The sequence below is a fragment of the Tursiops truncatus genome, chromosome 3, assembly GCF_011762595.2.
Source record: "Tursiops truncatus isolate mTurTru1 chromosome 3, mTurTru1.mat.Y, whole genome shotgun sequence".
NCBI lineage: Eukaryota > Metazoa > Chordata > Mammalia > Artiodactyla > Delphinidae > Tursiops > Tursiops truncatus.
This window is the reverse complement of record NC_047036.1, coordinates 62527101-62541520: the sequence shown is the minus strand read 5'-3', so window position 1 is coordinate 62541520 and position 14420 is coordinate 62527101. Positions and strand designations below refer to the sequence as shown.

The 14420-nt window shown below is 38.3% G+C and overlaps 1 protein-coding gene across 2 annotated transcripts in view; it reads right to left on the bottom strand.

Annotated features, from left to right (window-relative positions):
* JMY (junction mediating and regulatory protein, p53 cofactor) overlaps nt 1–14420 on the bottom strand; it is a 74204-nt gene that overhangs the window by 9850 nt on the left and 49934 nt on the right. Inside the window, exons 7-9 of one of the 2 annotated variants that reach the window (XM_019929781.3) lie at nt 12917–13003; nt 2254–2358; nt 490–1081 (exon numbers count right to left, since the gene is read on the bottom strand). In XM_019929781.3, coding sequence (XP_019785340.2) covers nt 490–1081; nt 2254–2358; nt 12917–13003 — 784 coding nt within the window. The remainder of the gene's footprint in view (nt 1–489; nt 1082–2253; nt 2359–12916; nt 13004–14420) is intronic. The other variant, XM_019929782.3, reaches the window with a different exon arrangement.

The window sequence follows — 14420 nt, the reverse complement described above, 5'->3', positions numbered from 1 at the left end:
TGCTGTTTCAATAAGATCTTTATTAAGGCATATCTGACATGCAATAAATTATACATATTACTCCCTATTCTTCTTTGCTTCTTTATAAAAGATATGCCAGGGTCCTCAATAAATATGTAGCCAAATGTTACATGGTGTTGCCAATGTTCTCCTGACCAGACAGCTTCCCTTTTCTTGTATTTCTGAGATTTCAAATCATATTGTAACACAAAAGGAGCCACATAATACATGTTACCAAATAGATCAAGTAAAAGATATAATTTAAAAAGCATCGCTAAGAGCTCAAGCAGGTCCATATTTGTGTCTGTACACATGTGCAAACATGGGTTGGTAAGAATTCTGCCATGCTGAGACCCTGAAAACCTGTTTGCTATCAAATAATGTCCAAAAATAAAATGTTTAAAGCTTTGTAATATCCTAGGAAATAAACAGTCCTTTAACTACATGCCTCAGTCAACAGATGAACTCAAAAATCTTTTTTTAACTCACCTCTCTTCCTCTGCAAACCTTCAGCAGTCTTTTTGAGCTTCTTCCTGGCACTGACGAGCTGGCTGCTGTCGAAGAGGTGTGCTGAGGGGGTACTAGCTGACTCTGGGATCCTCTTCTCGTTCCCCTCCACTCTAGGCAGACCTTCCTCCAGTGTCTCTGGGGCGCCGTCCTTACCGACAGGCAGAGGCGGTGGTGGTGGGGGAGGAGGAGGTGGCGGGGGAGGTGCCGGAGGAAGAGGTGGGGGGAGTGGATCTGCTGTGGCAGAACCTGGTTTAGGGTCAATCTTACTCAGAAGTGGAGGAGATGCGGCGGGAGGCGGTTCAGAGGTAACACCACCGGGAGGTAACGAAGTAGCTTCAAGTTGTGCTGATGAATTGTCTTCAAGCTGTGTGAGGCTTTGGGCTTCTGTTGTCTGTGATGACCCGAGCTTGCCCCTTCCTTCCTCCACTCCCTCACTTTTCTCTTCTACCTGTAGCGCTCCTGGCAGAGGGTCACACTGGTCTTCACAGGACACGGGACTGGCTGCACTTCTTCTTCTTGCGTGAGCCAGTCGCAATCTGGTTGATTTAAGTATGACCTGGCCTGGGTATCTCTAAGAAATCAGAAGTTATTATAACTGGTTAGATTACAATTTATGAACAAATGGCTGTTTATTTTCTCCCTCCAATGCAAGATTTTATTTTAGAGCTTTTATGATTTTTCAGGGAAAATATACTGAAAACCAAAATACCAAAATGTAATACCTTACAAATAATTATCACCAAATTCTTTATTATTTGCTTATCATCAAATCCTTCTCCCCTCTTATCCACTTAAGAGGTCAACTGTTCAGAATTACCACATGATTAAAGAAAGATCCTTAGTGAATAAAAAGTACTAATTTAAATGGGAAAATAGTAGCAGTGTAAATAAAAAACAAATGATGTCAAATATATATATGCTATTGATAGGCAGAAAGCTAAAAAACTATTCTTAGATTCTTAGATTCCTACATGTATTTTCAAATGCTTACAGATAAAAAATTAAAACATTAATGTTCTTCAAAGGGTAACATGGCATTTTTTTAAAGCTCTGAAAACAATATATGCATTTTATGATAAAATAGAAGGAGAATGAATAAAATTTTTTGGAGTACTGATACACAGAACTCTCATTCTTTTACTATGGTAAAACCTAGCATTAATGCATTTGGCAGACAACATTTTCTTAACACAAAGCTTATCCTTGTGTTAAGGACCCCATTCCCACCCACCCCCACTCTTTCACTTGATCAAAAGCTCCCTTCACCTGTAAGGAGACCCCTCAGAATAAAGAGTAGAAGTAAGGCTCTTGAGTGCTGCTGAGAACCAGAACTACCTAGTTTAAGCACATTCCAAGGAAATGCTTAGCTGCTGTGATATCAGTGTCCAGAGTCATGGATAAGCCTGGCAAGAGAACTGCTGAAGCATTTCTCACGTGTGTTGATCCACCCTCTAATTCTGCCACTGGTCATATTATTACACCACAGTGTTGATGTACACAGAATTAATAACAAGTTGATGCTTAAAATGGATAGTCAGTTGTGAACTAATGAATCCAGGCTTCCCAGAGGCCCTGACCATTCCTCTTCTATCACTGAAGTGGTAAGCCAAGGACTGCCATAACTAAAATTGTTTTCTAGATAATAAAGGGAAAATCAAGTTTTTCTCATAAAAGAAATCTTACAATAGGAGTATATATGTACCTCTGTTTAAAAAGCAATGAAAAATAATAAATTGACCATACTTTTACTACCTGTTTAAAGGTTCGAAGTCTATCCAGTGTTCTCTGTCTTTCTTGGCTAACCCAGGCACTTTTTCTTTCTTCTTCATCATGTAATTTTTCTCTTTTCTGGTGTAAAAAAAAAAAAAAAAAAAAAAGTAATTCCATTACGATGTGTCCCATTATATTTTATCATTAATAGAAAAAAAGAGAGTTCTCCCAATATGTAAGCTGGATTACTCCAAAGAATGATGTATTAAGCAATGTTCTGTGGCATGAAACACTATCAGTTTTAATTGAAATTATATTGTTGTTTCACTTTCTGCATGACCTACCAATTAAAAGACGTTTACTCTGTAAATATTTTCTCTGAACTGAAAAATGTTTCATCTTTGGGGTTCTGGCTTGATCAATTTTATTATGCAATACTTGTAACTGCTATATTCTGCTAACTCAAATAGCTGACCTTAAAAACAAAAAATAACCACTTGGTCAGTAATTTAGGTATTATATATGGGTTAAGCCTGATGTTCTGTAGATAATGTCTACTATTACTGAACCTGTTCCTCTTGCCACAAATCTAAGTGTGTGTTTTAATACCTCATTCAATTTTTTTCCTTCCCATTCCCCAATCCCAAACCTCTTTGATTTTGTATTCCCAAACTGGATTAACAGTATCACCACCCACCCAATGTTGGCCAAGTTAAATACGAATTGCTCTTTCTAAAGGAAAGAAAGCGGAATTCTTGGCAGGAGGATAAAGAGTGGGAGTAGTGCTTCTGACAACCTCACTGCTGAGGGTCAGGTGACAGGTAGTTACCAATTAGGGAATGCACTGAAGAGTGCCACGATGGCCAACCACGTCCCCAGAGAGATGTAACTATCACACACAATACAGATTGGTTCCACTTTCTCTTGGTGAGGTGGGTTGAATCCTTTGTATATAAATCAGCCCATGGAACTTATGGTCAGGGTGCAGGGGGGTGCCAAGGGTGAGTAAACATGAACATTCTTCCGTCTCTTCTTATGGCAGGTCAAGAAGACCTTTTCCCTTTAGAGAGCTCTCACTTGGGGAGTCTTAAGAGAGTCGGAAAGGCCACTTATTAGTAGATAAAAAGTCATGCATCTCTCAGTAACAATCCCAGATTGCTATATATAATCCTAAAGGTTTCCAGATGGGAAATTAAAGAAGATATGACCTGAGCTCTTCATTAAAAGAAATAAAGGTCCCATGTGGATTCTGTCCTTTATAGAGGAAAGCCCAGAATGGCTCAAGGACACAGTGAGGCAAGAATTTATCCCAACTCCTCACCCCTACTGCATACTCAGTTCCATTCACACAGCTGAGCCAACAAAAGGAAGGAACTGAAAAAATCTCATATTTACAACTGGTAACCACCTGGAATTGGGAGTGAGCTTGTACTTTCCCACGCTGGGATACATGCCATGGGATACTCAGGGACAAAGGGTCTTCTAAGGCCTATCGAGTGGCACTGGCTCAGAGACGACGAGATTTTTCTATACTTAGAGTGTATTATCGAATGAATATAGTGCTTAGTACTTGAGGAAGAAATTAGTTGTCTAAGAGATATTCAGCATTTTCAAACTGTGAATCTGCATCTCTAAACATAATATACAAATAGCTGAATGTGCAGTTCAGAAATAAAACTGATCAATCATTTTGCTGGTCTGTCAGCTGGTATAACCAGAGTCAGATCATACTATTATCTAAAAGATCCCAAATGGAAAGAGAAAGTTTCAGACATGTTCAGGCATGAACTGATGGGTTTGTATGGACTTTTCATAGAGCACAGTATTGTATTTAAGAGCCTAGTGAGTAACAGGCCCCCTCTGGCTAGCTAGCGGAAAGTTATTTAACGAAGATAATTTACCCTTTTGTGACGGGCGGGGGCAGGGGGTGGTGGAGGGTGGGTAGGGAATACTTACTAGATGATGCTAGATGGTGACACAAGGGGCTTTGAGTTTCTGTTAACATTGTTTAACAAGCTGGTGCTAGCTGTATGCATATGTTCATCTAGTGAAAATTAAAACTTATGAGCTGTACACTTGTGTGTGTGATAAAGGTGGTTTAAACCAGATTTGATCTAAGCCAACTTTCATTTTCCTCTAGCTTTGCATGTTAAGAATTGATGATTAATGGATTCATTCTCCTACAGTGAGGTATTCCACCCAAAGTCGGCAGTAGGCAAAATTATAAGGCAAATGACATTCATCTTTCAGATTCCCCCAAATATCAATTTCCTCTTTTTACTCAACTTTGCCACGTAAAACTCTGAGAAAGGATTTGATACTCATTCATTCTAAAAGGCTAATTAGTTCCTCCATCCATAAAAATATTGGCATTTTATCAGAATCCAAAATCTTCACACAATAAGGAACGCATTCTAAGTGTGGAGTTTAATCACAAGCTGACAGCGCAGGTGCCGATGGTGAGAGTAGGAGGCATTCTTATTCATTTAACTCTTAAGCTGGCCCACAGTCTGACTTTCCTTACAGAGCAGTTCCTGGCCCATGAAAACGGTACTGAACAATAAAAATACAATAAATTTGCTGTTGGTTTCAGATGAATCTTACAGTTTACGGGTAGTTTGGCTACTCTTACGTGTTTAAATTCAAGAGTTTTAGCTAATATGTGCCGAAATGAGCTTGAAGGATAACATCAAAACCCCTACAGCAGCTAACGTCATTCTTAATCACAACAAATTAGAAGCCTTCTTAAGACCAGGAAAAGACAAAGAAGTCTCCTCTTATCACTCTTTTTCTTTTTTTTTTTTGGCGGTACACGGGCCTCTCACTGCCGTGGCCTCTCCAGTTGCAGAATAACAGGCTCCAGACGTGCAGGCTCAGCAGCCATGGCTCACGGGCCCAGTCGTTCCGCGGCATGTGGGATCTTCCTGGACTGGGGCACGAACCCGTATCCCCTGCATCGGCAGGCGGACTCTCAACCACTGCGCCACCAGGGAAGCCCTCACCACTCTTTTTCAACACCCTACTGGAAATCCTAGCTGACACAATAAGAAGAGCAAATAAAAGGTATACAGACTGCTACAAAATAACTAAACTGCCTTTATTTGCATAAGACCTGATTGTCTATGTAGAAAATCTCAAAGAACCACCAAAAAAGCTACTAGAACTAATACACAATTATAACAAGACTGCAAGGTACAGGGATGACATATAAAAGCCAACTGCTTTCTAATGTAACAGCAATGAAACACTGGAATTATGAACCTTTTGTATTACCCCTACAAAACTATTTACATTACCACACCCCAAAAAGCAGATAGATAAATTTAGGTATAAATCTAATAAAATGTGAACAAGATCAATGAAGCAAGCTATAACTCTTAGAAAAGAAACCAAAGAAGAACTAAATAAAGACATATTCCTTGTTCATGTATAGGAAGACTCAATACTATTAACATATCAATTATCGAGAGGGCAGACAGCAGAAGCAAGAAGAACTATAATCCTGCAGCCTGTGGAACGAAAACCACATTCACAGAAGATACACAAAATGAAAAGGCAGAGGGCTATGTACCAGATGAAGGAACAAGATAAAACCCCGGAAAATCAACTAAATGAAGTGGAGATAGGCAACCTCCCAGAAAAAGAATTCAGAATAATGATAGTGAAGATGATCCAGGACCTCGGAAAAAGAATGGAGGCAAAGATCGAGAAGATGCAACAAATATTTAATGAAGACCTAGAAGAATTAAAGAACAAACAGAGAATACAAAAACTGAAATGAAAAATACACTAGAAGGAATCAATAGCAGAGTAACTGAGGGAGAAGAATGGATAAGTGACTTGGGAGACAGAATGGTAGAATTCACTGCCACAGAACAGAATAAAGAAAAAAGAATGAAAAGAAATGAAGACAGCCTAAGAGACCTCTGGGACAACATTAAATGCACCAACATTCTCATTATAGGGGTCCCAGAAGGAGGAGAGAGAGAGAAAGAACCCGACGAAATATTTGAAGAGATCATAGTCGAAAACTTCCCTAACATGGGAAAGGAAACAGCCACCCAAGTCCAGGAAGCACAACGAGTCCCACGCAGGATAAATCCAAGGAAAAACACGCCGAGACACATAGTAATCAAATTGACAAAAATTAAAGACAAAGAAAAATTATTAAAAGATACAAGGGAAAAACGACAAATAACATACAAGGGAATCCCATAAGCTTAACAGCTGATTTCTCAGCAGAAACCCTACAGGCCAGAGGGAGTGGCATGATATATTTAAAGTAATGAAAGGGAAGAACCTACAACCCAAGATTACTCTACCCAGAAAAGATCTCATTCAGATGTGATGGAGAAATCAAAAGCTTTACAGACAAACAAAAGCTAAGAGAATCTAGCACCACCAAACCAGCTCTGCAAAAAATGCTAAAGGAACGTCTCTAAGTGGGAAAAACAAGAAAAGGACCTATAAAACGAACCCAAAACAATTAAGAAAATGGTAATATGAACATACGTATCGATAATTACCTTAAATGTGAATGGATTAAATGCTCCAACCAAAAGACATAGGCTGGCTGAATGGATACAAAGACAAGACCCATATATATGCTGTCTACAAGAGACCCACTTCAGACCTAGGGACACATACAGACTGAAAGTGAGGGGATGGAAAAAGATATACCATGCAAATGGAAATCAAAAGAAAGCTGGAGCAGCAATACTCATATCAGATAAAATAGACTTTAAAATAAAGACTATTACAAGAGACAAGGAAGGACACTACATAATGATCAAGGGATCAATCCAAAAAGAAGATATAACAATTATAAATATATATGCACCCAACATAGGAACACCTCAATACATAAGGAAAATGCTAACAGCTATAAAAGAGGAAATCAACAGTAACACAACAACAGTGGGGGACTTTAACACCTCACTTACACCAATGGACAGAGCATCCAGACAGAAACTTAATAAGGAAACACAAGCTTTAAATGACACAACAGACCAGATAGATTTAATTGATATTTATAGGACGTTCCATCTGATAACAGATTACACTTTCTTCTCAAGTGTATACAGAACACGCTCCAGGACAGATCACATCTTGGGTCACAAATCAAGCCTTGGTAAATATAAGAAAACTGAAATCATATCAAGCATCGTTTCCGACCACAATGCTATGAGATTAGAAATAAATTACAGGGAAAAAACCGTAAAAAACACAAACACATGGAGGCTAAACAATACGTTACTAAATAACCAAGAGATCACTGAAGAAGTCAACAGGAAATCAAAAAATACCTAGGGACAAATGACAATGAAAACGCAATGATCCAAAACCTATGGGATGCAGTAAAAGCAGTTCTAAGAGGGAAGTTTATAGCAATACAATCCTAACTTAAGAAACAAGAAAAATGTCAAACAATCTAACCTTACACCTAGAGAAAGAAGAACAAACAAACCCAAAGTTAGTAGAAGGAAAGAAATCATAAAGATCAGATCAGAAATAAATGAAACAGAAACAAAGAAAACAATAGCAAAGATCAATAAAACTAAAAGCTGGTTCTTTGAGAAGATAAACAAAATTGATAAGCCTTTAGCCAGACTCATCAAGAAAAAGAGAGGACTCAAATCAATAAAATTAGAAATGAAAAAGGAGAAGTTACAACAGACACCACAGAAATACAAAGCATCCTAGGAGACTACTACAAGGAACTCTATGCCAACAAAACAGACAACCTGGAAGAAATGGACAAATTCTTAGAAAGGTATAACCTTCCAAGACTGAACAAGGAAGAAATAGAAAATATGAACAGACCAATCACAACCAATGAAATTGAAACTGTGATTAAAAATCTTCCAACAAACAAAAGTCCAGGACCAGATGGCTTCACAGGTGAATTCTATCAAATATTTAGAGAAGAGCTAACACCCATCCTTTTCAAACTCTTCCAAAAAATTGCAGAGGAAGGAACACTCCCAAACGCATTCTACAAGGCCACCACCACCCTGATACCAAAACCAGACGAAGATACTACAAAAAAAGAAAATTACAGACCAATATCACTGATGAATATAGATGCAAAAGTCCTCAACAAAATACCAGCAAACAGAATCCAACAACAAATTAAAAGGATCATACACCATGATCAAGTGGGATTTATCCCCAGGATGCAAGGATTCTCCAATATACACAAGTCAATCAATGTGATACACCATATTAACAAATGGAAGAATAAAAAGTATATGATCATCTCAACAGATGCAGAAAAAGCTTCTGACAAAACTCAACACCATTTTATGATAAAAATTCTCCAGAAAGTGGGCATAGAGGGAACCTACCTCAACATAAGAAAGGCCATATATGACAAACCCGCAACAAACATCATTCTCAACGGTGAAAAACTGAAAGCATTTCCTCTAACATCAGGAATGAGACAAGGATGTCCACTCTCACCACTATTATTCAACATAGTTTTGGAAGTCCTAGCCACAGCAATCAGAGAAGAAAAAGAAATAAAAGGAATACAAACTGGAAAAGAAGAAGTAAAACTGTCACTGTTTGCAGATGACATGATACTATACATAAAGAATCCTAAAGATGCCACCAGAAGACTACTAGAGCTAATCAATGAATATGGTATAAAGTTGCAGGATACAAAATTAATGCACAGAAATCTCTTGCATTCCTATATGCTAACAACAAAAGATCAGAAAGAGAAATTAAGGAAACAATCCCATTCACCACTGCAACAAAAAGAATAAAACACCTAGGAATAAACTTACCTAAGAAGTAAAAGACCTGTACTCAGGAAACTATAAGACACTGATGAAAGAAATCAAAGATGACACAAACAGATGGAGAGATATATCATGTTCGTGGATTGGAAGAATCAATATTGTGAAAATGACTATACTACCCAAAGCAATCTACAGATTCAGCGCAATCCCTATCAAATTACCAATGGCACTTTTTACAGAAATAGAACAAAAAAATCTTAAAATGTATGGAGACACAAAAGACCCCAAATAGCCAAAGCAATCTTGAGGGGAGAAAACGGAGCTGGAGGAATCAGACTCCCTGACTTCAGACTATACTACAAAGGTACAGTAATCAAGACAATATGGTACTGGCACAAAAACAGATATATATATCAATGGAACAGGACAGAAAGCCCAGTGATAAACCCACGCACCTATGGTCAACTAATCTATGACAAAGGAGGTAAGGATATACATTGGAGAAAAGACAGCCTCTTAAGTGGTCCTGGGAAAACTGGACAGCTACATGTAGAAGAATGAAATTAGAACACTCTCTGACACCATACACAAAAATAAACTCAAAATGGATTAAAGACCTAAATGTAAGACCAGACACTATAAAACTACTAGAGGAAAACATAGGAAGAACACCCTTTGACAAAAATCACAGCAAGATCTTTTTTGACCCACCTCCTAGAGTAATGGAAATAAAAACAAAAATAAACAAATGGGACCTAATGAAACTTCAAAGCTTTTGCACGGCAAAGGAAACTACAAACAAGATGAAAAGACAACCCTCAGAATGGGAGAAAATATTTGCAAACAAATCAACGGACAAAGGATTAATCTTCAAAATATACAAGTAGTTCATGCAGCTCAATATTAAAAAAACAAACCCAATCAAAAAATGGGCAGGGCTTCCCTGGTGGCGCAGTGATTGAGAGTCCACCTGCCGATGCAGGAGACATGGGTTCATGCCCCTGTCCGTGAGGATCCCACATGCCGCGGAGCGGCTGGGCCCGTGAGCCATGGCCGCTGAGCCTGCGTGTCCAGAGCCTGTGCTCTGCAACAGGAGAGGCCACAACAGTGAGAGGCCCGTGTACCGCAAAAAAAAAAAAAAGGGGGGGGGGAGCAGAAGACCTAAACAGACATCTCTCCAAAGAAGACATACAGATGGCCAAGACGCACATGAAAAGCTGCTCAACATCACTAATTATTAAAGAAATGCAAATCAAAACTACAATGAGGTATCACCTCACACCAGTTAGAATGGGCATCATCAGAAAATCTACAAACAACAAATGCTGGAGAGGGTGTGGAGAAAAGGAAACCCTCTTACACTGCTGGTGGGAATGTAAATGGATACAGCCACTATGGAGAACAGTATGGAGGTTCCTTAAGAAACTAAAAATAGAATTACCATATGACCCAGCATATACTGGGCATATACCCAGAGAAAACCATAATTCAAAAAAGCACATGCACCCCAATATTCATTGCAGCACTATTTACAACAGCCAGGTCATGGAAGCAGCCTAAATGCCCATCGACAGATGAATGGATAAAGAAGTTGTGGTACATATATACAATGGAATATTACTCAGCCATTAAAAAGAAATGCAATTGAGTTATTTGTGGTGAGGTGGATGGACCTAGAGTCTGTCATACAGAGTGAAGTAAGTCAGAAAGAGAAAAACAAATACTATATGCTAACACATATAGAAGGAATCTAAGAAAAAAAAATGCATGAAGAACCTAGGGGTAAGACACCAATAAAGACACAGACCTACTAGAACATGGAGTTGAGGACATGGGGAGGGGGAAGGGTAAGCTGGGACGAAGTGAGAGAGTGGTATGGACATATATACACTACCAAACGTAAAATAGATAGCTAGTGGGAAGCAGCCGCATAGCACAGGGAGGTCAGCTAGGTGGTTTGTGACCACCTAGACGGGTGGGATAGGGAGGGTGGGAGGGAGGGAGATGCAAGAGGGAAGAGATATGGGAACATATGTATATGTATAACTGATTCACTTTGTTATAAAGCAGAAACTAACACACCATTGTAAAGCAATTATACTCCAATAAAGATGTTAAAAAAAAAAAGAAGTTGTGGTATATATATACAAGGAACTATTAGCCATAAAAAAGAACGAAATTGGGTCATTTGTAGAGATGCCGATGTACCTAGAGACTGTCATACAGAGTGGTAAGTCAGAAAGAGAAAAACAAATATCGTATATTAACGCATATATGTGGAATCTAGAAAAATGGTACAGATGAACCAGTTTGCAAGGCAAAAACAGAGACATAGGTGTAAAGAACAAACGTATGGACACCAAGCGAGGAAAGCGGCACGTGGGGGGGATGAATTGGGAGATTGGGATTGACATATATACACTAATATGTATAAAACAGATGACTTGTAAGAACCTGCTGTATAAAAAAAATAATATTAAAACAAAAAAGAAAACACTGCTCTTTGAGATAATGCCAAAGAATGAAAAGGCAAGCCACAGATTAGGAGCAAGTATTTGCAACAGATATATCTGAAAGGGGCTATTATCCACAATAAGAAAATAAATAACCTTATTAAAAATGAACAAAATATCTAACACTTACTAAAGAAGAGGTACAGCTGGTAGATAAGCCTTGTGAGAACATGCCCAACATCCTACACCATCAGGGAACTGCAAACTAAAACAACTATGAGGTACCACTACACACTTATTAGAATGGCTAAATTCCAAAACACTGACAACATTAAATGGAGGATGTGGAGCACACGGAACTCTAAATTCATTGCTAGTGAGAACATAAAATGGTGCAGCCACTTTGGAAGACAGTTTGGCAGTTTCCTACAAGGTAAGCATACTCTTCCCATAAGATCCAGCAATCACGCTCTTTGCTATTTTACCCAAAAGAGCTGAAAACTTAACGTGCACACAAAAACCTTCCCATATTATCAGCTTTATTCTTAAGTGTCAAAACTTGGAAGCAAGATGTCTTCACCAGGTGAATGGACAAATAAACTGTGGTATATCCAGACAATGGAATATTGTTCAGTGCTAAGAAATAATCTACCATGCCATGCAAATACAAAGAGGAACCTTAAGTGCAAATTACAAGTTACATAAACCAATATGAAACAGCAACATATAGGGTTCCAATTAAATGTTAGGGGGAAAGGCAAAACAAAAGATCAGTGGTTGCCATGAGTTTGTGGAGAGAGGGGTATGAAAAGGTGGAGCACAGGGAATCTTTAGGGCAGTGAAAATATTCTGTATGATACTATAATGGTGGATTCATATCATTATATATTTAGCAAAAACAATAGAATGTACAGAACAAAGGATGAACTGTGGACTTTGGGTGGTAATGATGTGCCAATGTTGGTTCAGACTGTAACAAATATACCACTCTTGTGCGGTACTGCACTGGTAGAGGAAGCTGTGCTATAAGGAAGGATATACACAACTGGGCCTCTGAACCTGTGGGTTCCACATCCTTGGGTTCAAACAACCTCGGATTGAAAATACTCAGGGGGCAAAAAAACCACAGAAGGTTCCAAAAAGCAAAACTCGAAGAATTTGCCTACTGGCAACTACTTACATAGCATTTACATTATATAAGGTATTACATGTAATCTAGAGATGAAGAATACAGGAGGATGTGCACAAGTTACATGCAAGTACTAGGCTATTTTATATAAGGGACTGGAGCATCCACAGATTTTGGTGGGGAGGTTGGAGGAGTTGGAAGGGCAGGTGTCCTGGAACCAATTTCCCCATGGACACTGAGGAATGGCTGAACAGTGACTTAATGCTAACATCTAGCTATAACATTTTCTTATTCTCTACAGATTTTATTCACTTTGAGATATGTAAAATTCGAAGTTTTATTCTAAGTCTTTCAGAGTGCAAACTTACTAGTTGTACTGTGTGGTGGGTTCTATATTCATCTTCACTCCGAAGGCGCTGTTGGAATTTTTCATTGTGTTTTGCAATACAAATTTCCTATAAATACATGAAATGTGTTTTAATATAAGTGAAACTTGAAAGACTCAAAATCTAATTCAATTTGATAAATTAAATTTTAATCTTAACATATACCTACACAGCAAAATATCAATCAAGTAAGCTACCTCTGGTTTTTCATCCGGAATATCGAAGCAGCATAAGCCAAATAATTAGGATCTTAAAAGATTCTTTTACATCTGTAGAATTCCTGATTTTTCCTTTTGGAAGGGAAGGAATGGGGCATGGTAGAGCGGAAGGGGGGTGTACCTAGATAGTCTCAAAAGTCTCTTTCAAATCTGAAGACTGTGGCCAGAAGATTCTAAGTATTATTGTACTCTTTAAACTAGTCTGAGCAAAAAAAGGACACATAACTCTTGACTTAAACTCTGTTTCTTAAGTGCTTTCTGATGAATTAAAGAACATGATTTTGCCCGGATTGGTTTAAACAATATCATGAAATCTGAATCTTCTGATCATAGACTTCAGAGCTAAAAAGAGACCTTAAAGACTAGAAAGTACAATAATCGTATGCTACAGATTTACATGAAAATAATATTAAGAGACATGTGCTCTTTACACATACCCTATCATCTGGCAACTTCCTAGTGGCACCATGCTAAGTCTTCATTTTCTCTGGGTCCTTCTGGAGAAGTCCTCCAGATAAACAGTTTCTAACACTCTCAAAGCTATACCAAAAGATTACTCTTATAACCTCGGTAAGTCATACATGAATAACCTTTCAGGCCAGGAAGCTGTATTTTAAAGCAGCTCTTTTATCTCCTTCCTATCTTTACCCACACTGTGTTGACTCTACTGCCTAACAAGTATTGATCACAGATCGAACCTGTCCAAGGCAGTCTCCAAGGGGGAGAAGTGGCATGATATAGTGATATAATGGCTCAGGCTTCCAAGTCACACAGACCTAGGATAGTATCCTGCTTTGACCCATACTAGCTGCTTTTCCTTAGGTAATTTATTTAATGACTGGAAGCCTTAGTTCCTCTGGTTATAAAATGAGGATACAAGTCTACAATTCCTTATCAAGAACAGAACTCAGATGTGTTTCAAAATTAATTTTTTTTTTAATTTTAGAAAGGTGATATGTTGCATACACCATCTATTGCCTAGTAACTCCAGCAGGATCTGACACAACACCCCATAATAAGTATTACTGATGTTTTTGCAGTGAAAACAGATGAATAGTCAAAGTAAGTAGGACAAAGAAATGTTCAGGTCTGGGTTTGCCACCAAATCAAGTATCAGAATGCTTTTTGGCTACTGGGAGAATAAAAGAAGACAACATACATGAAGAACAATGTTATTTCTATTATTCTTCCTGAAAAGTTTAATCACAAAGCATAGACCTCAAGTCCTCATGGCATAGCCAGAGACCGTCTTTGTTCTTTCAAGAGGA